General features: G+C 39.7%; 1 protein-coding gene across 2 annotated transcripts in view; it reads right to left on the reverse strand.

Moving 5' to 3' along the window:
• EFCAB14 (EF-hand calcium binding domain 14) overlaps positions 1-25,010 on the reverse strand; it is a 39,995-nt gene that overhangs the window by 9,715 nt on the left and 5,270 nt on the right. Inside the window, exons 3-8 of one of the 2 annotated variants that reach the window (XM_039224524.1) lie at positions 20,834-20,979; positions 11,321-11,419; positions 6,157-6,267; positions 4,011-4,115; positions 2,863-3,054; positions 1,077-1,157 (exon numbers count right to left, since the gene is read on the reverse strand). In XM_039224524.1, the coding sequence (XP_039080455.1) occupies positions 1,077-1,157; positions 2,863-3,054; positions 4,011-4,115; positions 6,157-6,267; positions 11,321-11,419; positions 20,834-20,979 (734 nt within the window). The remainder of the gene's footprint in view (positions 1-1,076; positions 1,158-2,862; positions 3,055-4,010; positions 4,116-6,156; positions 6,268-11,320; positions 11,420-20,833; positions 20,980-25,010) is intronic. The other variant, XM_039224525.1, reaches the window with a different exon arrangement.

Here is a 25,010-nt window from a genome sequence, read left to right on the forward strand (position 1 = left end):
AGGTTAGAAAATGCAACAAAAGCCTGGCTCACAAAATATGAAAATTTTAATATATCTGGACAATATGAAACAGTTAAGGAAGAACAAATATAGATACACAATATTACATTGAAAACTGCCTGTCCTATGGTTCATTTCCAAGTTCATTTCCTCTGAACTGAGCTCATATCTTTGAGCTCCTCAAACACAATATGCATCTGAGATGGTATTTTAGCCACACAGCCACAATCTTCTTGCCTTTACTTTATCTTAGCCCAGATCATATAGTTTTGAACAGTACTCTAATCACAGAGAATGTTGCAAATAAACTCTTTTTCCTGGGACATTAAAGCGTATCACAGACTGTCTTATCTTGACAGTGTGTCAGGGAAGAACTTAAAAAAAAAAACAAAAAAACAAAAAAACCAGGAAGGTACAAGGTGAAAGGGACTGGCTGAGGCTTAAATGGACTATGTATGTATTGAGACTGCAATCTAAAAATAAATGTTTAGGTTAGACACCAGTTTTAGATGACCTATGCCTCTGTTCTCTGTCATTAGTACAGATAACTTATTGTCTTAGCTTAAAAGTTCTTTCCTTAGGGAAGCTTTCCTGACCTCTGTTAACACCCTCATCATACCCTGTAATTTTCCTTTGTAGGATGTATCATACTCAGTCAATTATGTGTTCAATTATGTAGTAATGATTTTCTGACTGATGGACTTTGAGCTCCACCAGAATAAGGGTCACATGTCTATCCTGCTCACTGTGGTTACCCCAGCTCCTCGAAAAGGGTTTGTCAGGGTAGGTGCCTGACAAAGTACTCACTTATTCACTATTAATTTAGTAATTACTTTGTCTTGAAGTCTCAGCAAATGAAACCAAAGTACTCCTTTTGAGAAAGAAACAGTCATTCAAATGCACAAAGATGCTGTTGTGTTTTGTTTTGTTTTTAAGTAATCTCTACCCGCAACATAGGGCTTGAACTCACAACCCCGAGATCAAGAATTGCACACTGTACCGACTGAACTGCCCCTCAAAAGCACAAAGATGCTGATGCATTATTTTTACTTCAAAATAAGCCCCCTGTTATTTACCTCTATGCTCTGGGCTTTTAATGTTCTGTTGATTCCTTGATGCAAGGACTCTCTTTTCAGAGTGGCAGCTCTATCATCCATCTTAAAGGGTAAAAACAGTAAGATTAAAGGCAAACATTAAAACTTAAACATCTAGCACTTTTGAAACGGAGTAGTCAAACGTAAAGGTTCTCAGAACACTTTCAACAGAAATACCAGTAGGAGAATGGAGAGGAGAGAGGGAGAGAGGAGAGAGGGAGACAGGCTGCTGAGACACAAAGCTGAAACCACTTCACAAACTCTCACACATCTGAAGTACAGAAGGTGATGGGACTCATACCCAGAGCCAAGCTAGGCATGATGCCGTTGGAAGAAACAAACAACAGGACACAGTGCAATTAACAATTTTTCTCCAAGAAAAATCAAGTGGAGGGGGAGGGACTGTATGGGGAGTCTGGGCAGCAAGTTCTTACAATTGGCCTTGAAAACCTCAAGGCCTAACACTCATCAAACCACCCCAAATTCCTAGCCTCTACTTAGTTTAGTTGAGTTCAAAGGGGCTTTTTAAAATAAGGCTCCTTTAGGGCACCTAGGTGGCTCAAGTCAATTAAACATCTGACTCTTGATTTTGGCTCAGGTCATGATCTCATGGTTTGTGAGTTTGAGCCCTGCGTCAGGCTTTGCACTGACAAGTAGAGCCTACTTGGGATTCTCTCTCTCTCTCTCTCTCTCTCTCTGCCTCTCCCTGCTCTCTCTCTCAAAAATAAATAGAAAATAAAAACATTAAAAAATAAATTAAGTAAAATAACACAAGGCTCCTTTAATCCTCACAGCTGTATAGTAAATCCCATGCACTCATAAAGCAGGAGCGGGGACAGGTCTTCTGACTACACTCTCGAAGCCATGCCAAGCCGCCAAGGCTCCACTGAGACAGAGCTGATTCAAACCCTGCCTTGCAGGTGCCGGAGTTCAACTTTACTTGTGGGCTTGCTTCTAGCTTTGCTACTTACTTGAACTTATGCTACAACTCCCCATTTTAGGTATCCATTTCTTCACATATGCCTGTGTCTTTGTTGTATGAAATCTTTAAGGGTGGGGCCTGCAGATATTAAAAATCAATCCACATGGATCCCAGCACAATATAGGAAAAAACACACATTTTATTAACAATAGCATGAAAACCAGTAAACCACATGGTCTGCCAGCACTAATAACTCAGGTCACTGTTTCCTCACATAAAATGGGAGGATGGACTCAATGATCTCTCTAGGTAAGGAGCTGGTCTGACCTGGTCTGTTTTAAAATGGCTTTCTCACATTAGATGCCAAAGGATCCCCCTAACATGCAGACAAAGCAGGATAAATCTGAAAAGCCAAGTTCAGGCTTAAAGGAAGGGCAAAAGATTCTTCATTTATGGTCACTGTCATTGCTCCCACCCCTAACAACTGAAAAAAGAGCAAGAAGACCTCTCTTGGAAACATGTACCAGAGCTTCCCTACCAGATGGGTCTCTGGTAACATAATAGGCAGCTAGTCATTTCTGCTGTCAGCCTGTGGTGAAGCCTTGGCAAGCAAGTGAGCCCCTCTGCATCTCTCTTCCCAGATCAGGGTTAATTAACTATACTCATGCTATTCACATCACAGAGCCAGTGTGGAGATGAAAGGAGGCAGGATGGAGCATAGTCCACAGGTGTAGCCTCTCAAATAAGCCTGGAGACTGCAGCTGAAAAGTCTGTGGAGTGCCATCCACATGCAGACAAAACACACTGCAGCACAGAACATATCACAGAAGAACTGAAGAGGCTTACCACGCTGAGGGACAGGTTCGCTTGCTTTTCTACCTTGCTCATAGCAACCAGATCTGTTTCTATCAAGTTGACTCTCTGGGTAAGGTTCCTGACTGTCTCATTCAATCCCTTGAGTTTAAGATCATTCTGTCTGTGGTACCCCACTAGGGCACTGTTTACCTCCTCTAAAGAGTTGTGAAGGTACAGGATATCCTGGAGTGGAAATAAATCAAATTGCGGAATCCAGCTAAAGACATCCATTAGACAAGCAGGCCAGCAGCACTAACAACCATTACCACGTCATGTTACCAAAGTAAACTCCTTTTCCTGGTTTAGACCATTGATTGTCTGTCTTGGCTTTGTCCCTCCACTCTCAATTGCTCTGAGTTTACTCCCTCTGGAGTTGTTTGACCTCAGCTAGACAGGAGGAGGAAAGGGGGACTACCTACATGATTCACTCTCTGGTTCCAGAAAGCTGAGAGCTTGGAAATTGATTTCCCAATGTTTACCTCACCTGCTGGCAGGAAAGCTTGCTAGGTTATTAACTGAAACACCCATTAACCTCATTTGTCAGAACAAAACTACCTTAGGAACAATACCAATTACTGAATTGGCTCATGTAGCAAAACCATAACAAGTAGTGCATTATTTAGTACAAGATTCAATTATTTTTATTGACATCCTCTAGTACTGATTGCTACTTAAAAAGGAATGATGACTATAGGTTTTAGAGGGCATTAAACTCAGGACAGGAATTCTTAGTGAAGATTTCCTTTATTCTCTTTAATGTATTTCTGAAGTCAATAGTCTTTTTCCTCTTCTTGTCTATAGTCTTAGAAAGCATCTAAAATGCTTTCTGTTATGTTAACTTGTTCAGATCTCTATTTTTCATAAACAGTTTCAGGATAATCTGGCTATTCTATGCCTTTCAAGATGTGAAAAGGAATTTACTCCACTGAATTGACATGCAGGGAAAAAAAGCAGAGTGCCAACGAAGAGTCAGGATAACACTTTGGACCCCAAAAATAGCAACACACATTGCTCCTGCTCAACTCTCAGGCAGGGAAATATATGCATGGGATGGGGCCCCCCAACACGGAGCCCAACTATTCAAGTGGACCCCAGAGTCCATTGCAGGCACAGGGGGTTAAGCCAGAGACAAAAAGTACCTGTTTCAAATTCTCACTGTGGGTTTTATTGTCCAGTTCTGATGTAGCTGAAGGTGATGGACTGCTCTGGTTGCCTCCACTGGTCTCTTTCAAGAAGTGCTGATTCTGTTTACAGGAATGGAAGTTCGCAGAGGCACGTAATTACCATCTGGGATGGTCCCAAAACTTTCTACCTTCCTAAAGAGGGCATCCACAATTAATCAACACGTAGTTCCCAGGAGCCTATAGGGTGACCAGTCTTGTGCTAGGTCCTGAGGGCACCAGATACTTTTGGGGATGCCAGCCTAAAGTGTGGACTGGACCAGCAGCACCCAGACACCTCAGCGAACTGAGATCTCCCCAGTCTGTTTCTCAGTCTCTGAACGGGATGAACTCCCCAGAAACCAGTCCTCCTCTTCTCCATTCCCTCCCCTCCATTTGCCTTCAGTACTCTCAGAGAAACTGTAGAATCACTATAACTTCCCAGGGGCCTGAGAACTCAGTCTGAACTTGGCTAGTGTCATCATTTCCCCAGGACTAAAGAGGTTTGTATATTCAAAGAGCAGCCAGTCATGTAATCACTGGCCTTGGGCACTGAATACAACAACCAGTCATGCACCATAATTAGCTTTTCTGTTTTAACAGCACATGCCAAGATTTATGTCTGAAGGTTACCCTTCCTTTCCCATCCTCTTCCCACTGCTCAGGTCTCTCTTTGAAGACACTGAAGTATATAACGCGTTTATATATCCTCTTTCCCTCTAGTGGAAAAACTTTGCACGGCTTAACCTTTCAGAATCTGTACCTATGACTTAACTCAGTATATAATGTGCCAGTGGGAGGATTACCACTGGCAACTATGAAAGTTTAAAAGTGGCAGATTTAATTATAATAGAATGCAACTGGGGGAAATAAATTGTTTTCCCTGAAATCCTAGATATTTTATCAACCCTGCTTTTATAAGAAACAAAAGGCACAATAAAGAAAAAAGTTAAGAGAGAAGAAAAAAAACTCCAAGCAGAAAAAATTCCATGGTTCTCTACAGCATGAAGTTTTGAGTTAGGGAAAAAAGTTATTTTGGAAAATATTTAATTACTTTGAGAAAATGCTCCAGATATTAAAATAATAGTAATAAAAGAACTGCTGAGTTAGGGATCTTTATTATTATGAATCCCCCAGTTACTCAGCAGCAGAGTTGGAACTAGAATCTGGAGTTTCTGAACACCTAGCACTGCTTTTTCCTCTGGGTCAGCCCCACTAAATAATAGTGAGGAATGGTTTTGAAGAAATGAAACCCCCCCCCCCCCACCCCTTTCTATAGCTCTAATATAGCCCGGGTCTTCTGGGTACAAATGCCTGGTTTAAAGTCAAAACTCTAAAGCTTGAGAAGAACATGTGGGATAGACCTAGAAATTAGTGGAGACGCTAGGGAACCTTTGTGTGAGTGAATAGTCCTGATCTCACGTACATATAGTGAGACAGCAAGACAGTGAGGGCTGTGCCATCTTTTTCACCCTTCATAAATCTTTCATGGAGCAGAATACCCACTAGGTGATGAATTAAGGCCTCTGAATGACTGCAGATAGCTTACACCCACATAACACTAAGAGACATCTGGAAATAATTCTTGAGCACTGCAGGGGTTTGCTTCTGTCTCAGTTATCTGCTGCTTCATAACATATCATCCCCAAACTCTGTGGCTTAAAACAACAATTTATTTCCCATGATTCTGTGGGTTGACTGGGTTCAGTGGGATGGCGGTATTCTTCTGTTTCACATGGTGCAGGCTGAAGTCATACGTATGGCTGCATTCTGCCCGAATTCCTAACCCACAAAATAGAAATAACAACATGTTGTTTTAAGCCACAAAGTTTAGGGTGATTTGTTATGTAGCACTTAATATCTGTGACACTTTCCTTTCCTTCCTCTCCATTTTCGTTCCTACCCATTCAACCCATGAACTATTGTATCTTACTATTTCTTCCACTATGTTTGTAGAAGACTCAGTTTTTAATTTTACCCACCTTAACTGCTTAATTTACACATTACATCTTTTAACAAGGTGCTTAGTAGGGTCTGTTTAGACAAATGGGTAACTGGTATTGCTCCTGTTACACAGAAGGTAGGCAGAATGCTGACTTCTTGCAGCATTTGTAGATTTCCTTACCATATCACTCCTCAGTAAGTCCATGGTTTTCTTATGTTCATCCACAGTTTTCTGTACTGCCTCCACAGCGAGATGGACACTGTTTAAAGTATTGCCAATGGTAGCTACGCTCTGAACAGATACATGTTGTAAGATCAGTGGGTTTTCCTTTTCAAAAATTTTAATAGCTTTTTAAAGATATGACTGATATACAATAAACCTCATATATTCAAAACATGTAACTTGGTAAGTTTTGACATATATATACACACCTGGGAAACCATTGGCACAATTGAGATAATAAACACTCATCACCCCCAAGTTTCCTCAGGCCCCTTTGTAATTTTTCCCTCTCCTGCCCCCAGGCAACCACTGATCCACTATATATCAGTTTGCACTTTCTAGAATTTTGTATAAATAGGACCAGTGAATGAGCATGTGGAGTTTTTTTGGTTTCATTTTTTGTTTTATTGGTATGGCTTCTTTCACTCAGCTTCATTATTTTAAGATTAATCAATGCTGTAGCCACTTAGCTTGTTGCTGAGAAGCATTCCATCATCTGGATACATCACAATTTATTTAACTACTCATCTGTTGGTGGACATTTAGGTTGTTTTCACTATCTGACTAGTACAAATAAAGCTGCCATCAGCATTCATGTACAAGTCTTTATGTGGGCATATGTTTTCATTTCCCTTCATATGCTTTTCTCATCACCTAGGAGGTGAGTGGCTGATCATATGGTAGATACATGCTTTTTTTTTTTTATTTAAAAAGCTTTTTACTTTATTTAAAAAGCTGCCAAGATCTGTTCTAGAATGGTTATATCATTTTACATTCCTATTGGCAGTGTAGGAGAATTCCAATTCCCTCATATTCTTTTCAATTCATACCCTCAGTCTTTTCAATTTTTGCCATTCCTTTGGTACTGCACCATTTTTTGGGGTCTATCACTGTAATTTTAGGTTAAGCACTGACCAGTGTTTTTAATTATTTCAAGTCTCTTCAAATTGAATTTCACATAGCATATGCAGACACAACTAACAGGAAACTACACGTTTATGTTTATATGTAGTTGGCCCTTCAACAATGCAGAGGTTAAGGTGCTGACCCCTTATGCAATCGAAAATCTACATATAACTTCTAACTCCCCAAAAACTTAACTACAAATAGCTTACTATTGACCAGAAGCCTACCAATAACATAAGCACTTAACACATATTTTGTATATTATATACATTATACACTATGTTCTTACAATAAAGATATTGTTGTTGGCTAAAATGAATAAATCAGGAGACTATAGATGCTGGCGAGGATGTGGAGAAATGGGCACCCTCCTATACTGCTGGTGGGAATGTAAACTGGTGCGGCCCCTCTGGAAAACAGTGTGGAGGTTCCTCAAAAAATTCACAATAGAACTCCCCTATGACCTAGCAATAGCATTGCTAGGAATTTACCCAAGGGATACAGGAGTGCTGATGCATAAAGGCACATGTACCCCAATGTTCATAGCAGCACTTTCAACAATAGCCAAAACATGGAAAGAGCCTAAGTGTCCATCAACGGACGAATGGATCAAGATGTGGTTCATATACACAATGGAATACTACATAGCAATGAGAAAATGAAATCTGGCCATTTGTAGCAACATGAATGGAACCCGAGGGTGTTATGCTGAGCGAAATAAGTCAGGCAGAGAAGGACAGATACCATATGTTTGGACGTATAGGTGAATCTGGAGGAACTTAACGGAGGACCATGGGGGAGGAGAAAGGGGAAAAATAGTTGGAGAGAGGCAAACCATGAGAGACTCTAGAATGCTGAGAACAAACTGAAGGCTGATGCGGGTGGGGGAGAGGGGAAGGGGGCTGATGGGCATGGAGGAGGGCACTTGTTGGGATGAGCACTGGGTGTTATATGGAAACCAACTTGACAATAAATTATATAATAAAAAAAAAGTAAAGTTGGATTTTACTATAAAAATAAAATAAAATAAAAGAGAAAAAAAGAAAAAAATCAGAAGAGGGGCGTCTGGGTGGTTCAGTCGGTTAACTGCCTCTTTCTTGGTCTCAGCTCAGGTCATGATCTTAGAGTCTGTAGGTTCAAGACCTACATTGGGCTCTGTACTGATAGAGAGGAGCCTACTTGGGATTCTCTCTCCCCCCACCTCTCTCTGTCCCTCCCTCATGTGCATGTGCTTGCTCTCTCAAAATAAATAACTAAAAATAAAAAAAAGAAAATCGTAAAATACATTTACAGTATTGTACTATATTTACTGAAAAAAAAATCGACATACAAGTGGACTGCAAAGCTCAAACCTATGTTGTTAAAAGGATCACCTGTATATATAAAATTATATATAGAAGACAAATAATTTTCCCAATTTAAAGGACTTTTCCTAGAGGAAAACTAAGTCTTAAAAAAAAAAATCTAGTTCATAAATCTGGGACCCACAGATAAGGTTCTCCCACAAACAGCCCTTACCAAGCCCTGTGGTAGAGCAGACAGGCAGAAGGCCACAGCTAACACTGTATACTGCCACTGTGTCACGAGCAAATGAGGGCTTTTACAGGAAAATGGGTGGAACCATTATTGCCTTTGGGGGACTCAGTGTTGCAGAGATGAAGGAAAAATTCCATGTGGCAACATTTGTTCCTCCCTTTGCTTTAGAATCCCATCAGCAACTGCTGAGTGGAATGGACAGAGAGTAGAGGCTTACTTTGTCTTCATTAGGCTTAAGGAGCCCAAGTGGACTGGGGATTTGGGAAACATGATTCCGAAACCATCACTCTAACAAGGCCTGTCTCAGAGAAGCATCCAGAAGAGTGTTACTATTTGGCAGATGCTCCCCTTTTATTAAGATATACTGACAGTTTTGTTGGTTTTATACTAAATACATATTTCTAGCCAAGGCTGTTTTTATTACACTGACAGCCAAGAACCCAAAATCCCAAGAGATGACATTTTCAACATTTAAGAAAATCACAAGATACACTGAAGTCAGGTATCTGAGATGACCTACCACTTCAAAACCGAGCCACTTGTATTAAAAATAGTTATCTGACAGTATAAACACACAGATTTGCAAAGAGAAAACACACTGGGTACAAGTCTCTAAGTTGGGGTGTTATCTATGCAAGCTGTTGTTACAGAAGCGACAGGCATTCAAAGACATCTACTGTTAGAGAATCCTCTCTTGCTGGATGTATGAGCCCATTAGGATGCAAGACAGTAAGCTCTTGTTTAAGATTTTTTTTTAAAGGAAGCAGCTGACAGAGCCATGTGAACACTAGAGCAAAACCCTGAAACTAGTATTCTTACCACCTGCCAAGTGCCTGGCACAAACTGGAGGAAGATCCCCAAATGTTTATTGAATTAATGAATGCAATAAACTAATGTTGTTTTCTTTCTTTCTTTTTTTAATGTTTGTTTATTTTTAAGAGAGGGAGAGAGAGAGAGCAGGGCAGGAGCAGAGAGAGGGGGAGAGAGAATCTGAGGTGGGCTCCACACTGACAGCAGAGAGCCTGATGTAGGGCTCAAACTCATGAACTGCAAGACCATGGATCTGAGCCGAAGTTGGACTCTTTTTTTTTTTTTGTTAAATGTTGCTTTCTTTTTTTTTTTTTTTTTTTTTTTACAAATAGTTTATTGTCAAACTAGTTTCCACATAACACTCAGTGCTCGAAGTTGGACTCTTAACCGACTGAGCCACCCAGGTGGCCCTCAATGTTGTTTTCTTTTTTTAAATTTTTTTAATGTTTTTTAAAAATTTATTTCTGAGAGAGACAGCGTGAGCCAGGGAGGGCCAGAGAGAGAGGGAGATATAGAATCCGAAATAGGCTCCAGGCTCTGAGCTAGCTGTCAGCACAGAGGCCGACGCGGGGCTCGAACCCACGAATTGTGAGATCATGACCTGAGCCAAAGTCAGACGCTTAACCGACTGAGCCACCTAGGTGCCCCTCAATGTCATTTTCTAATGCTAGAGTGCCACAGTTGGTTCTATGCTGAAGATTACAGAAGCCTACCTTTCTTCCATTTGACCCTTGGGAATGACAGCAAGAAGAATTTACCTTATTATAGTTGTCCTCCTGCCTTCTCCCTCCCCCACTTTAGGTTGTAAAGCAGATGATCATCTTGGATACACAGCAAATTATGGAGACAGAGCACATAGGTCATATGGCTATAAAACAGAAAATTCTGTTTCTGCATGTGACATAGTGTTTCACTCCTTTGTGGAAATAATTTCTAGGTTTACAGAGCCTGGCATATAATCAAATCAAATTTATCACACACTAACTTTTAAAAGTCAAAGATCCTAGATTTGGTACCCATTTTTTAGAGCTCCCTTGCTCCAGAATCCCTTCTTACAATTTCCTGCTACAGGGGCTAATGTTGCTTGTGTCTCAATTAGGCACCTCTTTCTCCTTCCTACCCCTGACCACTCTCCCCATTCGGCTCTACAGATCGCTTTATGTTATTCATCTGCCTGGTCACTGCCTCCTGCTCTGAGCCTAAATCCTAGGGATCAAGTAAACAAATTCCAAATTATTTTTTTTTGCCTAGGCCCTAGAGTTTAGGATATGTACCTAGGAGCAAACTGCTTAGAGGATGTACCTTAACCTTTATAAAATAATATATAATGTTTTTCAAAATGTTTTTTTTACCAATTTATACTCCCAGCAGGAGTCTTTGAAAGTTTCCTTTGCGCCACATCCTTGCCAACACCTATCATCTCCTAAACTTTGAATTTTTGCATTTCGCTCAAATTATTATTTTTAAAAAACCTCTTAACCAGGAAAAAAACCCAGCAATTCAGAGCAATTCTCCTGTACAAGTGGTCTTTCATGAAGACATTGTGGATGATGAATTGAAAAGGCAAGTGATGAGAAGCAAACCCACATTTGTTAACTAAGAGTCCCAGAAGAGAAATCCTGGGATTCAGGGAACCAAATAAAATGGTGTGAATCCATATAAACCACAACTAAACTCACCTGTTGCAAATTAAAGACCCAACTAACTGAACTAAAACAGAGATGTTCTGAACTGTTCAGAACACAGTGATACGCTCTATTACTGCCCTCACGGAGCAGTGGATTCCAAATGCCATGCTTTCAAAGAAAACTCGTTAAGAAGCTAAAATTACAGCAACAGGTTAATCTCAGTGCCCAAACACAGCACTTACCTTCTGAAGTCCCTCTACAGTGGCAGGCAGGCTAATTAAGTCCGCAGCGGACTTAACATTGGCTTTGAGGTGGTTTACTGCAGAAGTCAACAGAGAAATCTGAAAGGAAAAGAGTAACAAATAATGAAAACAGAATTTGGAGAATGAATGCTTCCTTCACAGACTCTATGGCTGCTGACAGTATGAAGTCTCTCCAGACATTATACCCGTCAGCTCACAAGAAGAGAGGAACTACAGCACCCTGGATAGAACCAAGATCTGGAAGGCAGCAGTAATACCTCTTTGTTCCCTGCCCAATTTGAACACTAGTGCCAAAAAGGGAAAGGCAAGTATTATTGCTTATCCTACTCCTGGCAGCTACAAGATCCAAAATCTTAAGTTACCAAAAAGATGCAGTAATTACAACACAATCCTTCAACAACTGGACAAAGAGGAAGCTAATGATCAAGGACCCCTGAAAGATTTCATTTTGGAAAAAAAAAAAAAAGAAAAAAAGAACACCTTGGTTATTTACTGAACTTTTGTTGCTGACCAAGTGGGAACATACATTATAAAGTAAAACCCCATCATCACAAAATACAGTCTACAGGAACTTATACAACACTTTAAACTACTTGGGGATTCAGTTTTGGTTTAACAATGCGATAATATTTCAAACTCAATAGCTCAACCAAAGTACTACTCTGTACCTGAAGGGGCTCAATAAATATCCACTGACTTGCTGACTGAATCAGTACATGTATTAAAATAGGAATTGAATAAAAATAAAATGTGTCTTCCCTTCTGCTATTTAGGGGTAGAGTTCTAAATAGCTGGATTTCTCTCCTGAATGAGGACTGGGGAAATCTGTATAACATGTAATTTCAGGCTGTAGAAATCATATTCTAACACCTTTATAGTGTGGCTCAAAACATTCTTGAAAGATTCTTAGTTCCAAACTGTTTCCAAACTGTTTTCCTGTCCCAAATTCTAGGATGAGGACACAGCTCTACCAATAGCAATTATACTCAGAATGGCTTCACTGAGTAACCACTAAAGTTTCTGGCCACCTGTTATGTGCCTAACACTGTGGCAGGCACCAGAGGGCTCGCAGTAAACCTGATCCTTCATTCTTTCCTTCAACAAATGCCGGGCATCTCTGTGCTAAGCACTGCTGCAGGCACTATGGAGATGGTGGCAAACAAGACCATGGGACTTGCTCTGGAGGAGCTTACAGCCTAGTAGAAGGTAAGAGAAAAACAAAGAAGAAAAGCATCAGATTAAGTACTAGCAAAGAATTTCAGCAGAGTTCCTGGAGCAAGTGGCAGTGTGTTCAGAATAAGAAGTCCAGTAAGGAGCCCAGGAACTTAGGAACTGAGTTCTCTTTACCTCTTTCCTTTTAGGAGGGTATGTTCAGGGACTTTGGCCCAATTTTTATTCATTCATTACTACAACAAATAAGCCCTATTCCATATCAGTGGTGAATAATACAGATATCAGTGATCTTGTGGTATTTACATCTTAGTGCAAGGAGACAGACAATTTTATATAAGAAATACACTAGTGCGGTGCCTGGGTGGCTCAGTCAGTTAAGTGTCCGACTTTGGTTCAGGTCATGATATCACGGTACGGGAGTTGGAGTCCTGCATTGGGCTCTGTGTTGACAGCTCAGAGCCTGGAGCCTGCTTGGGATTCTGTCTGTCTCTCTCTCTGTCACTCCTCTGCTTGTACTCTTTCTGTGTCTCTCAAAAATAAATAAATGTTAAAAAAAATTTAAAAAAAAAAAGGAAAATACTGGCCAGTGAGATGCATTAGAAGAAAACTAAAGTGACTTGGGGTGCTTGGGTGGCTCAGTTGGTTAAGCATCCAACTTCAGCTCAGGTTGATCTCACAGTCTGTGAGTTCGCACCCCATGTAGGGCTCTGTGCTGACAGCTCAGAGCCTGTGCTGACAGCTCAGAGCCTGGAGCCTGCTTAGGATTCTGTGCCTCCCTCTCTCTGCCCCTCCCCCACTTGTGTGCTCGCTTGCTCGCTGTCTCTCAAAATAAACATTTTAAAAACTTTTTAAAAAAGAAAGTAAAACTGACTCGATGAGTGATCAGATTGCTACTTTAGATTAGATGGTAGCAAACAGTAGATTAGATTAAGCTAAGGCTTCTATAAGGAGATGAAAACTGAACAGATCTTAATAACAAGAAACTAGTCTTTGTGTAGGCTGAAAGGGACAGGCTCCACTAAAGGAGGGCTCAAATTAGACTCTGATGGAGAAGTAAGGATTTTTATACATAAAAATAAAGTAGGTATTCTTTCTAGGTTAAATAGGTGAGTGTGGCATTAGGAAATAGAGAGCAACAGCATGAATAGGCATTCATGGCATTTTTCAAAATAACAATAATTTATTTGTGCGATTACTTGATTAAGGATTCTCTCTTCCACTAGACTGTAAGCTCCACAACATCAAGGACCATGTGTATTTTAACATTTTCCATAATATGCCTGGCACCCCGACAAACATTGGTAAGTATTTACTGAGAGAATGTATGTTTTGCTGAGAAAGTACACTCTGTGTCTAGAATGGACACCGAGAAGACTAGTCTAAGCAGAGTACAGGGTAGAGGCCAGAAAGGAGGAGATAAGCCTAATAAGTAGTCGACTCATTTTTCTCACCAATAAAATGGCTAAAACAATAAAAACTATTTAACAACAATCATCTCATTGGGACGTCTGAATGTTCTAAAATAGGTGTACAAAGTCTTTGATAGTCTTCCCTTCAAGAGGTGAGACATCATCCTTTTCCCGAGTGTGGCTTGTCCCTATAGTGACTCCCTTTCAGCCTACACGATACAGTGGAAGCGACCACAACTTTGGACACTAGGTCTTTAAAAACACCAGGTCCTCCTCCTTGGATCACTCGCTCAGCTGTCGTGCTGTGAGAACACTCATGCAGCCCCGTGGAGAAGCCCACATTGAGAGGAACGGAGACCTGCTGCCAACAGCCACATAAGTGCAGATCCTCTAGTCCCAGGGAAGCCCTCACATGATGCAGCCTGGGCCTACCTCTTAAATGCAACCTTGGAGAGATCCTAGCCAGAACCACCCAACTACGCTGCTCCCAAATTCCTGACCCACAGAAACTGTGAGATAATAAATGTTTGTTGTCTTAAGTAATTAAGTTTTGAGATGAATGTAACATAGTGAAAGATGACTAATACAGGCCATAAGGATTAAATAAGATACATAACTAAAGTTCTTAGCACAGTACATGGTACAAACAAAATACCAAATAAGTGTTAGCTCTTTAATAGTGAAATTTAATAAGCACTTGAACATGTAATTCTCCATAAATGCTCCAAAATATTCAGAATACTCTTCAACATTCCAACTTTAAGCATTTGAAATCAATGTGGGTGAGAAACCTCAGTCCAGAGAGAGATATTCTCAGTAAACTAAAACCTCTTAAGAGTAGCAATTACATTACAGAGGTTGTTTTAATCCACGCCTTTAATGTTTATTTATTTTTGAGAGAGAGACAGAACACGAGCAAGGGAGAGAGGCAGACACAGAATCCAAAACAGGCAGGGCTCAAACTCAAGAACTGTGAGATCATGACCTGAGCCAAAGTCAGAGGCTTAACCCACTGAGCCACCCAGGTGACCCTAATCCACGCCTTTAAAAAGACATGAATAATACCGGGATTTGAAAAGGACATAAGGAAATAGGCATTCTTAATGAGAATATAAATTGGAGAAGACCTGTAAGAAGGTTATCTAGGAGTATCTGTCAAAATTTAGGGTGTATATATCCTTTAATTTAGCAATTTCATTTTTAGAAATCTATCTACACATAACTTGCTTATGTACACAAAGATGTATGCACAAGAGTATTTACTGCTTCCTTATTTGTAATAACAAGACGCTAGAAACCATCTAAATGTCTATTGCTAAGGATAAAGAGATATATTCAGAGAACAAAACAAGTTGTAGTATATATACTGAATGACTCCATCCATTTGGTCACACACACACACACACACACACACACACCCTAATCCATAAGCTAATTCATATTAAAAGCTATTATGATTTTGTTAGAAAGGGACTAGAAGAATGCAGCCCAGACTAATAGCAGTGAACACCATTGGGGACCACAAATGTGTGTGTGAAGAGGGAATATACAGAGATGGGGGTTGAAAGGGAATTCCTTATGTATTTTATTAAGCCTTACGTAAGAATACATACTTATGTATATACATACTACTCATAAAGACAAAAAGATGGAAAAGAAATATACACAGAGTAGAAAGACACTGCAACTCTGGAAGGGTTTAATAGATTTCCTTGGCTGGCCCTTTCTTCCAAGCCCTTAACTGGACCTTCCATGGCTATCTGAACATGCTCGGCTCAATCCTAAAGTGCTAGAAAGGAGGCCTCCCTCCAGGCAAGTATGTTTTACTCAGTACTCCAAAGTATGTACACAACCAACTCAATACCAACTTGATGGGCGAGACCATGGCTATTCCAAATGCCCCATCAATTGTGCAGTTACCTTTTGGCCACCTGAGGGAACAAATTCCTTCCACTGACAATAGGCCAGATCCTAAAAGATACAAGCTGTGTTCTAGGTGGAGTGATCTAGGTAGACACTATTCTCCCAGGTATGGCAATATCCTGAGGCTATGGTAGAGCCTGATGCTACTCAGAAGTATCTCAAGAATGGCAATTGCCTCCCAAATGGCCAGTGTAGGATGGAGGCAGGGGTGGGGGACACCTGGAACAAAAAACCCAAAAAACAAAAATCCCCCACAAATGACCAGTGTGGTTGGGGACAGCCACCACTTAACCCAAAACCAGAGGAGCAGGTGAAAGCCAGGCCTACGGTATCAGTTGCCTCTCTGAAAGAGTATGCGCTGACCATTAACTCTCTAATTACCAAACATCACTCAGGACTTATTTATAAAGCCTGAGCCCCACTCTGGTCACTAGGACTCAACTACATTCCCATAACTGCAAAGCTGGCCTCCATTTGTCAGCACCCCTCTCTTAAGAGTGGAGTAGTATTAATATCTTTGGAAAATTTCAGCAAAGCTACGTGTGGAACTAGAGTGGACAGACAAGGGGCACTCTCCTTTTACTATCTCTAGGACTCCTCTAGTCTCTGACAGACATTCTAGAATGTCAAATAGGATTCAAGTATGACAGAATTTATCTCTAAAAGTCACATGCTGTAGTTCGAAGAGTCTAAAAAGTTGAATTGAGAAAAAAATCCCACATTCCAGCCAAAAGATGATTCATGACTTTTATGCATATTACATGACTTTTCATTAGCAGAATTAAAAATAACTACTGTAGACCATTTGATTATCAGACCATCTCCTACTATAAAATCTGAAATGCTGCTTTTTTTGCTTTGGGGCTAAAATTAAGGATTCTTTAAATAGTAAGTAAAAAAGTTACTAAAACAGATAATCATCAACGTTGAATAATGACTCTTAGGAGGAACCTGACATCACAACCTTTCAACTCATCTCCTGAGCACTTTATATCCTGTAGAGGATATAATGATCCTATAGAGGATATAAAGATGTAAGGCAGAATGGAAAACTGGAAAGAAAACAGGCTCCCATGCCTTGAATACTTTAATGCTGGCAATGCTACACAGCTGTGTAACCTTGAGCAAACTACTTAACCTCTTTGAGTTTCAGTTTTCATATATGTAAAATGGAGATAACCACCTCCTACTTCAAAGGGCTATAGAAGCAAAAAAGTATGTAGTGCATATAAGAGTGGACCCCACAAAGAAAACATTTCATCAATGGCAGTTGTCATCTTAACTGCCATCATCATCGCCATCATCATGCTTAAAGTTCACAGTACAGTGTATAACCTTCTTGTGTAATTAGATGCATACACAAATAACTATAACATAAGGTAGCAGGACTGAGTGCCAAAAGGGATATAGAACATACTATAAAAAGGTACTCAAGGTCCTCTGGCTCTTGCTGACATATCCTTATTTCTGGCCTCTTTCTGCCAAACTATAGCTATAATGAACTACTAAAATTCTCTAAACACACTATGGTTTTCATTTATCTATTCTTTTGGACAAAGAATATATTCTCATTATTCATAATAGTTATGTTCTAGAAAGTTGCAGCAAATGTTGAGTTAGTGAATACTGAACTAATTCACTGCTCCTAACGGACGTAGAAGGTTAGGTTCCTGAGAGCTCTCTGGTCATGTTTTTGGCAACTGATCAATATAATACATAATCCTTGTTTTATGTGTGTTTCTGTTTAATGACACCTTATTAAATGTATATTGCTGAACTCATGCCTGAAACTTATCTAACACACGTATTTCCTCTGTAAGGCACATCATAGCCATCCTGCATTTAGGAATACTGCAGAGTACTTCGGCACTATGCTAGGGGGACATTTTGGACAGTGAAATCATCAAAAAAACCACAAAAGTGTGAAAACATGGCACTAACTATAGTTTGAAAAGGAAATCTGTTTACAGTATGTGAGCTGAAACAAGGCGGAGTGTTACCTTGTTTGACATCAACTGGAAATGTTAGTGTTGGGTAACATCCACCCGTCAGTGGATGACTGTGAGAGCACCACAAGTAAAGATTTGGGGGTTACAAATTGTAGCAAGTAGGTGAATTCACAAATATGGACTCTCCAAATGAGGATCAACTTCACTAGTGCTTTACCTATGACACTCGTCTTTCTGCAAAATTCACCTGGCCAACTCCTACGTGCCCTTCAGGACTCAGCTCAAGATACCTGAGAAGCCTTGTCCGGCCCCAGCCATTTTGGTTAATACATATTTAAAAATACCCCCACAGCACTCATGGGGACCTGTTTCTTATTGCTCAAGAGGCTGTTTTACAGCTGTTTACTCTCATCTCCTCCATTTGACTGTAAGAGCCTTGAGGCAGAAGTCACATCATTTTTGGTTTTGAATCCAAGGCCTAATTCTAAAAGAGCAGCTCATTAAACATTTGTTGAATTAACAGCCTGCAAAGAAGGGGGAGGAGACTCCCTATAATGGTTGAGAATGGCTATGCGTATGAAATCAGAGGTTTCTCATGAATAAAACAGAAAAGTAAATGAGATTTTAACTAGTAGCTTAAAGGTTTCCAATGCAAAATCTGATTTTAACTTATTTCAAATTAATGGCTTTCTTTTTTCAACTCATACTGTGATAAGGACGGTTCTTGTTAAGTAGTATAATCCATTTTCTTATTGTTTAAGCTACTCTGAGTTGTTCTTTAAAAAGTAATTTGCCAATAAAAGCATCTTAACTGACAGTTACCCTTAGAGATTGAAATATGGTTAAATACTAATTTTATTTCATTTTATTTTTTAATTTTTTTAATGTTTATTTATTTTTGAGAGAGAAAAAAGAGAGAGAGCAAGAGCGAGCATGAGCAGGGGGAGGGCAGAGAGGGAGACAGAATCTGAAGCAGGCTCCAGTCTGAGCTAGCTGTCAGCACAGAGCCTGATGCAGGGCTTGAACTCACAAACCGTGAGATCGTAACCTGACTGAAGTTGGCCGCTTAACCCACTGAGCCATCCAGGTACCCCAATACTAATTTTATTTTTATACCTATTTTGATTTAGGACAAATACCTTTTACTTGAACACACCATCAGATATGTGTAACATGAATTTCAGAAAATCACTCAGAGAGTGATGGCCTCCCCTTGGACCAAGACAAAGCTCACTTCACTACCACACATCCTCCTGTGCCCTTGCCAGAAGAGAATTCCTCTGCATCAGGCCTGTCTTATTAGTTAGTCCCCTCATGTCTGAAGATCTATGGGGACTAAAATGGAAAGGGCTTCAGTTCAATCTCTCCCGGTTTTATACAGGGGACCCTGGGACCGAAGTAAACTTTTCTGTATACCTGCCTTCCCAGGTATTTTTTGCATTAGAAATAACAGCCAGGCCAAGAACAAAATGATTCTTTTGTTGCTAGATTCCTGATTAAAGAGAGCTCAGAAGCCAAAGTATGTAGCAAACATTTGAAAATGTGTGTGACCTCTCACACCAAGTACCAATATCCCCTTTGACTCTTTCCACAATGCTGGTTTACGTGAAGGAGATGGGAAAGGGTAACACAGACTCTTCATCTTGAAAGATTTCATTCCTGCCTCTCCATGACTGACTACATCAATGGAATCCATGGCTTGCTCCAGTGAAAGATGCTAATTAATTAACTATTTCTCAGTGCTTTGCTGTGGTCTATTTTCACCTGATATAATCTCTGGCCAAACTGCTAATTTGCTCTGTCAATATAAGCAAGGCTACAATTTATCCTATTCTTTTTACAAAAACGGAGTGAATACTTGCTTTTCCTTTATTACTGAGAGTCCAAAGATAAATGATAATGAGTAAATACTAGGTGCTACAACCCACCAATTATTTCATGAGTGATTTAAAAAGAGTGAAATAGAACTGAATAGAAACTAATATATCATAAGGCATATTAAGGGTAAGTTACTATTTTCAGAAAGTTTTATTTAGGTTACCCATATATGTTATGTAGATAGGTGTTTACTGGGTAACAACATAAAACATTTATTTTTATGGGTTCGAGGCCAAAGTCTGAAAGCCACTGTCACAGGCCACTGATCCCTGGTCTTAAGTGCCGAACTCCCCCTCTCACACTGCTGCTGAAAGATGAGCGTAGCTTTGGAAATGTGTGTAAATACTTTATTCTAGTACAGTGCTCCCTGCCAATGGCTGATTCTGAATGCTGCGACTCCATTCTGAGAAAGAGAATATCTTCTTAGCTCCAACGAAGATGGTATATTTATTTTTAAATACTTTGCAGGTATACCATTTGCTTGGTACTTGAGTTTTCTTGCCAATGCACAGCTTTTCTAACTAAACTGCAAAAACTGAGGACGGAGGCTATGAGTGGCAAGTATAGCACCTCATATGTAGGAGATTCTTGATCAACATCCTTTGCATTAATCCTTTTCCTGTGGCAGAACCCCTCTTTTGGAATCAATGCCTACTGAGAACTGGCCAATTTAGCAACTGAAAAAGTTTTTCTATAGACTTGCTTGCCTGGCCAAGGTATTTAACCAACTCTGCTACCTCCTCCAATAGTGTACAGCACTAAACGCAAGGCTGCAACTGGAAATTTATGAACTCTTATTAAACAAAATAAGCTCTCATAACCTAATATAAATCGACTACCCATTTTTCTTTGAGGTTAGAATGACATTCTTTATCTGACATCTACAATGCTCCTTAGGAAAAGCTGACTCAAGAATTTCTAACACCCTCCAAACTACTCTACTTGGTAAAACTGTTCCTTTGCAGAAAGAGCTAACATCTTAAATATTTGGTAAATGCAGAACTACTACCCATTCTACCTGACTGTAATGTGTTTGGACCACAGTACGCAAAATATCATTTCAAAAAGTAAAACAACTGGAAGTGAGTGCTCTATACCTACAAATTCATACTAAACAAATATTCACAGCTTACCCAGAAATAAAATCACACATTTGCTACCTGCTTATTTATCTCTGTGATATTTATCCAGACTTTGTTCAATCCCAGCTCCCCAGATTCAATCTTCTCGAGTTGTTTTTGTTTGCTGAGTAGTTCTTCATTAAGTTTGGGAATTTCTTGGAATGAGCTTTTCTGATTAGATTCCACTAAAAGCAAAAATAAGAATAATTATAAATAGTCAGAGTTTGTTCATGACTCCAAGCTGAAAAAATGATCATACGGTAGGAAAGAAGGCAGATTAGTAAAAGTTAATCCTGGTAGGATGACTGAATTTGTATCTATCAGCTATACTGTTCTTTTATTTATACAAACATGTATCTTTAATACTAAAGCTCCATTTTAACTGGGGCTACTTCACTATGGGCAGTACAACTTTTAAAAGTCAGATGGCTAAAAATGATAACAAAGAATATCAGCAGGAAGAGTTGGACTTGTATCTCAACTGTTTAATTTACTGTGATCTTGAGTAAATTCCTCAAATTGTTTGAGTTCACTTTCCTCATCTGTAATACAGGGATAAAATACACTTTTTAGGACTTTTATTTTTATTTATTTTTAGTTTTTAATGTTTATTTATTCTTTGAGAGAGAGAGAGAGAGAGAGAGCGTACAACCAGGGGAGGGGCAGAGAAAGGAAGACACAGAATCTGAAGCAGGCTCCAGGCTCTGAGCTGTCAGCATGGGAGGCCGATGCGGGACTTGAACTCACAAACTACAAGATAATGACCTGATGACCTGACCAACTAAGCCACCCAGGTGCCCCCAGGATTTTTAGAATTAAGTGAAAGAATAGCTGTAAAGTAAGTACTAAACAGGGCTGGCCAGGCATACAATAAGTGATAAATAAATGTTAAGTATTAACCAGAGCAATTAAGGAGCTTTGTGATTAGTCAGTGAAGATTTATAAACCTTACTCCATTAATGCTCAAGGTGACATCAAAAGTTGTATCTCTAAAAGCTTAGATCTACTTTTTTCTGTATCTCAAACTGGTCAAATGGAAGATGGGTTCTTAACCATCTTTCAAGTGCTGCTATGAGAATTATGATTCTAAATCTTTTTCATAAACAGCAGTGTTTCCTTAAATCTTAAATCAACCCAAAAGCTCAAAGTGAAATAGAAGATAAAGGACCATGTTAGGTGAAGCATACAGTGATATTTGGCTTTTCCTTTGGGAAACCATATCTTCTGAATGGTTTAGAGATTTACCAGCCTGAAGGCAGAGGCCTGAAAGAGTCCTTCCTCTTCTGTCTTTAAATAGTATTTTTCCTTTTCATGAAAAATAAAATGTTAATAATGGCTGATCGTCTAGAATAAAATCCACATTTCTTTTTAAAGCCATAGACTGCCTGATTAGTTATTATACTTCCTTTAAAAAAAAAAAAAAAAAGCAAAAAAACACAAAACAAAAAACCAACAAAAAACCTGGCATACAGGACAGATATATAACAATTAAATTAAATAATTAAATTGTTACCAAAATTTAAGCACCATGACTTTTTTGTTCCTCTCTGTGAGGTCAGCTTTGGAATATACCTGGCACATCTTAGGCACTCAGTAAGTATCCCTGATCGAATAAATCTGGTCTTTGCTACCTCCCAACCACATTTTTCATCACTTTATATAACTCTTCAAACTACTTTCCCGCCAAGTAGATTTTCCAGACATAAACCTTAAGCCTCAGTGGCCCTGAGAACACTATTCTTTCTGCCTACATGCCCTTGGCTTGCCCCTTCTCCATTTGTTACCTCAGCCTACTTAATTCCTTTCAATATTCAACCTAAATAGCTGGGGTCCTGGCTTGGACCACCACCACTTCACAGTTCCAAACTCTGCGAACTCAATACACTGAGCTGTAACTATTTACTCAACTGTCTCCTCTACCAGACCGAGAGCTGCTTAAGGACAGGGACCAGGTCTTATTTGTCATGTATTTCCAGCGCCCAGCAAAGTGCCAGGTACACAGAAGCACCCAAATGCTTGACCAGGGAAATAACTGTAGGGTATGAAATGGAACTAATGTTATCTTAAATAAAACAAAAAAAATTCAATCCAACAAACTCAACAACAAAAAAATCCCCACAAAAACTGGGGATGGGGAGGTGGTGGTATCCCTACTGCAAACAAAACCCCTACCTCAAAATTCAGAATTATTTAAAATATCAGATATTTTTATTAATTTTTCAAAAATATGTGCAAAATGGTTTCTTCATAAATGAAAGATTTCCCTCAGTGCTTTTGTTTTTTTCCCCTCAGTGCTTTTAATATAATATCTGATTCACAGACAGTTTGCAGGAAAACATCCATCCAACGGTAAGAACATTTTACCAGGCTAAATTAATACAGCACTTAGCATTTCACTGAATTTTACATTTTCAGTAAGGCTGTGAAGTAAAACTTATCCCACACATGCCTGCTGTCATTCTCAGGTGGTCAAATGTCCCACGTGGGGGAGGTGGCAGGGAGGAGACAAATATATAAATAACTTGGGTTACAATTATTGACTAACAAACAAATAAAGCTGACAAGCCCTAAAAACACTCTGGAAATTTAGGATTACATGAGCTAACAGATGATCATTTTCATTACCTGATTTGGAGCTTTTTGGGAGAGACCAGCTAAGTCAAGGTATTTTGACTACATAAATGCGAGGAAGTATAGCAAACAACTTATGATGATTAACTGATGTTCCTTCAACATGGAAAGAAACTCATTTAAAATTTGATATATTAATACTCACAAGAACTTACATAGCTCTTTTTCTCATCTCTAAGATCATGAAACAGGAGATTTCTACATATACTCTTTGCACAGAATAAATACAAAATGGTGCTGTCAGTATTGTATGTAAACACTTTAGTTTGCAATAAACTTTTTGTAATCATTCGAACTTGTTATTGAGTCCCTAATGTGTACCCAGCCCTGCACGCAGCACTAGTACATACAGAAGACCCTGAAGCTCTCAGTCCAGGGGGTGGCAAGGTGTCATCACAGAATTACTATGCAGTGTGACAGATCTTATGACAGACGCCCAAAGTGCTTTGGTGGCATAAATAGGTCTTTGAGTTTTTATGGATGAGAAAATGATGGCTCAGAAAGAATAAGTGACTTCTCTAAGTTTTACAGCTAGTAATGAGCAACCTAGGATTCATCAGTCAAATCTTCTGTTCTTAGGACCAGAGCTCTCTCTACAATACTCCAGCTGTCAAGACACTTAAATCCTAACGCCCTCATCACCACAAGAACACTTTTAAGTTCTGTACTAAATGACCACAAACTGCTACTCTGCCTGTGTGACTGAAGAGGAAATGGCCTGATTTATTAATATTTTCCTTCTTTTCCAAATTGTTTTCCTTCACTCTGGTGTTTCATTGTTGAATGACAGGGAGGGATGGTTGAGAACAGAACCTTCCTTAGAATAATTGTGGAGGTCTTCTGAAGTGCCTGGTTCTGGAAAGAATACTGAGCTGAGTTTCAAGGCCAGTCAATACCTTCAGCTTCAGGATCAAGTTACTCCTGGACCACAAGGAAAAATACCAAGTCTATCAGCTTTGCTTTCTATTTCAGACATTTCAGCAATCCTGCCTCCTTTCCTGACAAATGTCTTTGAAAACATTGAAATAAAGAACAAGGGCTCTGAATTTCTCAAAAAGGTAGTAAAACCAGACCAGCAGGTGGTCTTAATTAAATCAGTGGTTTCCGGGGTCCTCTTGAAAAACAAGAAGTAGGGGCGCCTGGGTGGCCCAGTTGGTTAAGCATCCAACTTTGGCTCAGGTCATGATCTCGCGGTTCGTGGGTTCAAGCCCTGCATCGGGTTCTGTGCAGACAGCTCAGAGCCTGGAGCCTGTTTCAGATTCTATGTCTCCCTCTCTCTCTGCCCCTCCCCTGCTCGTGCTCTGTCTCTCTTTGTCTCAAAACTAAATAAACAAAAAAAAAAAAATTTTTTTTAATTAAAAAAAAAAAAAGACAAGAAGTAACTTCTTGAAATATATTTAAAGTAGAAATATGGGGCGCCTGGGTGGCTTAGTCGGTTAAGCGTCCAACTTTCGCTCACGGTTCGTGGGTTCGAGCCCCACGTCGGGCTCTGTGGTGACTGCCAGCTCGGAGCCTGGAGCCTGTTTCAGTCTGTGACTCCCTCTCTCTCTGACCCTCCCCTGCTCACGCTGTCTCTCTCTCTCTC

Source organism: Hyaena hyaena, unplaced genomic scaffold (genome assembly GCF_003009895.1).
Source record: "Hyaena hyaena isolate Hyena2069 unplaced genomic scaffold, ASM300989v1 scaffold_1675, whole genome shotgun sequence".
NCBI lineage: Eukaryota > Metazoa > Chordata > Mammalia > Carnivora > Hyaenidae > Hyaena > Hyaena hyaena.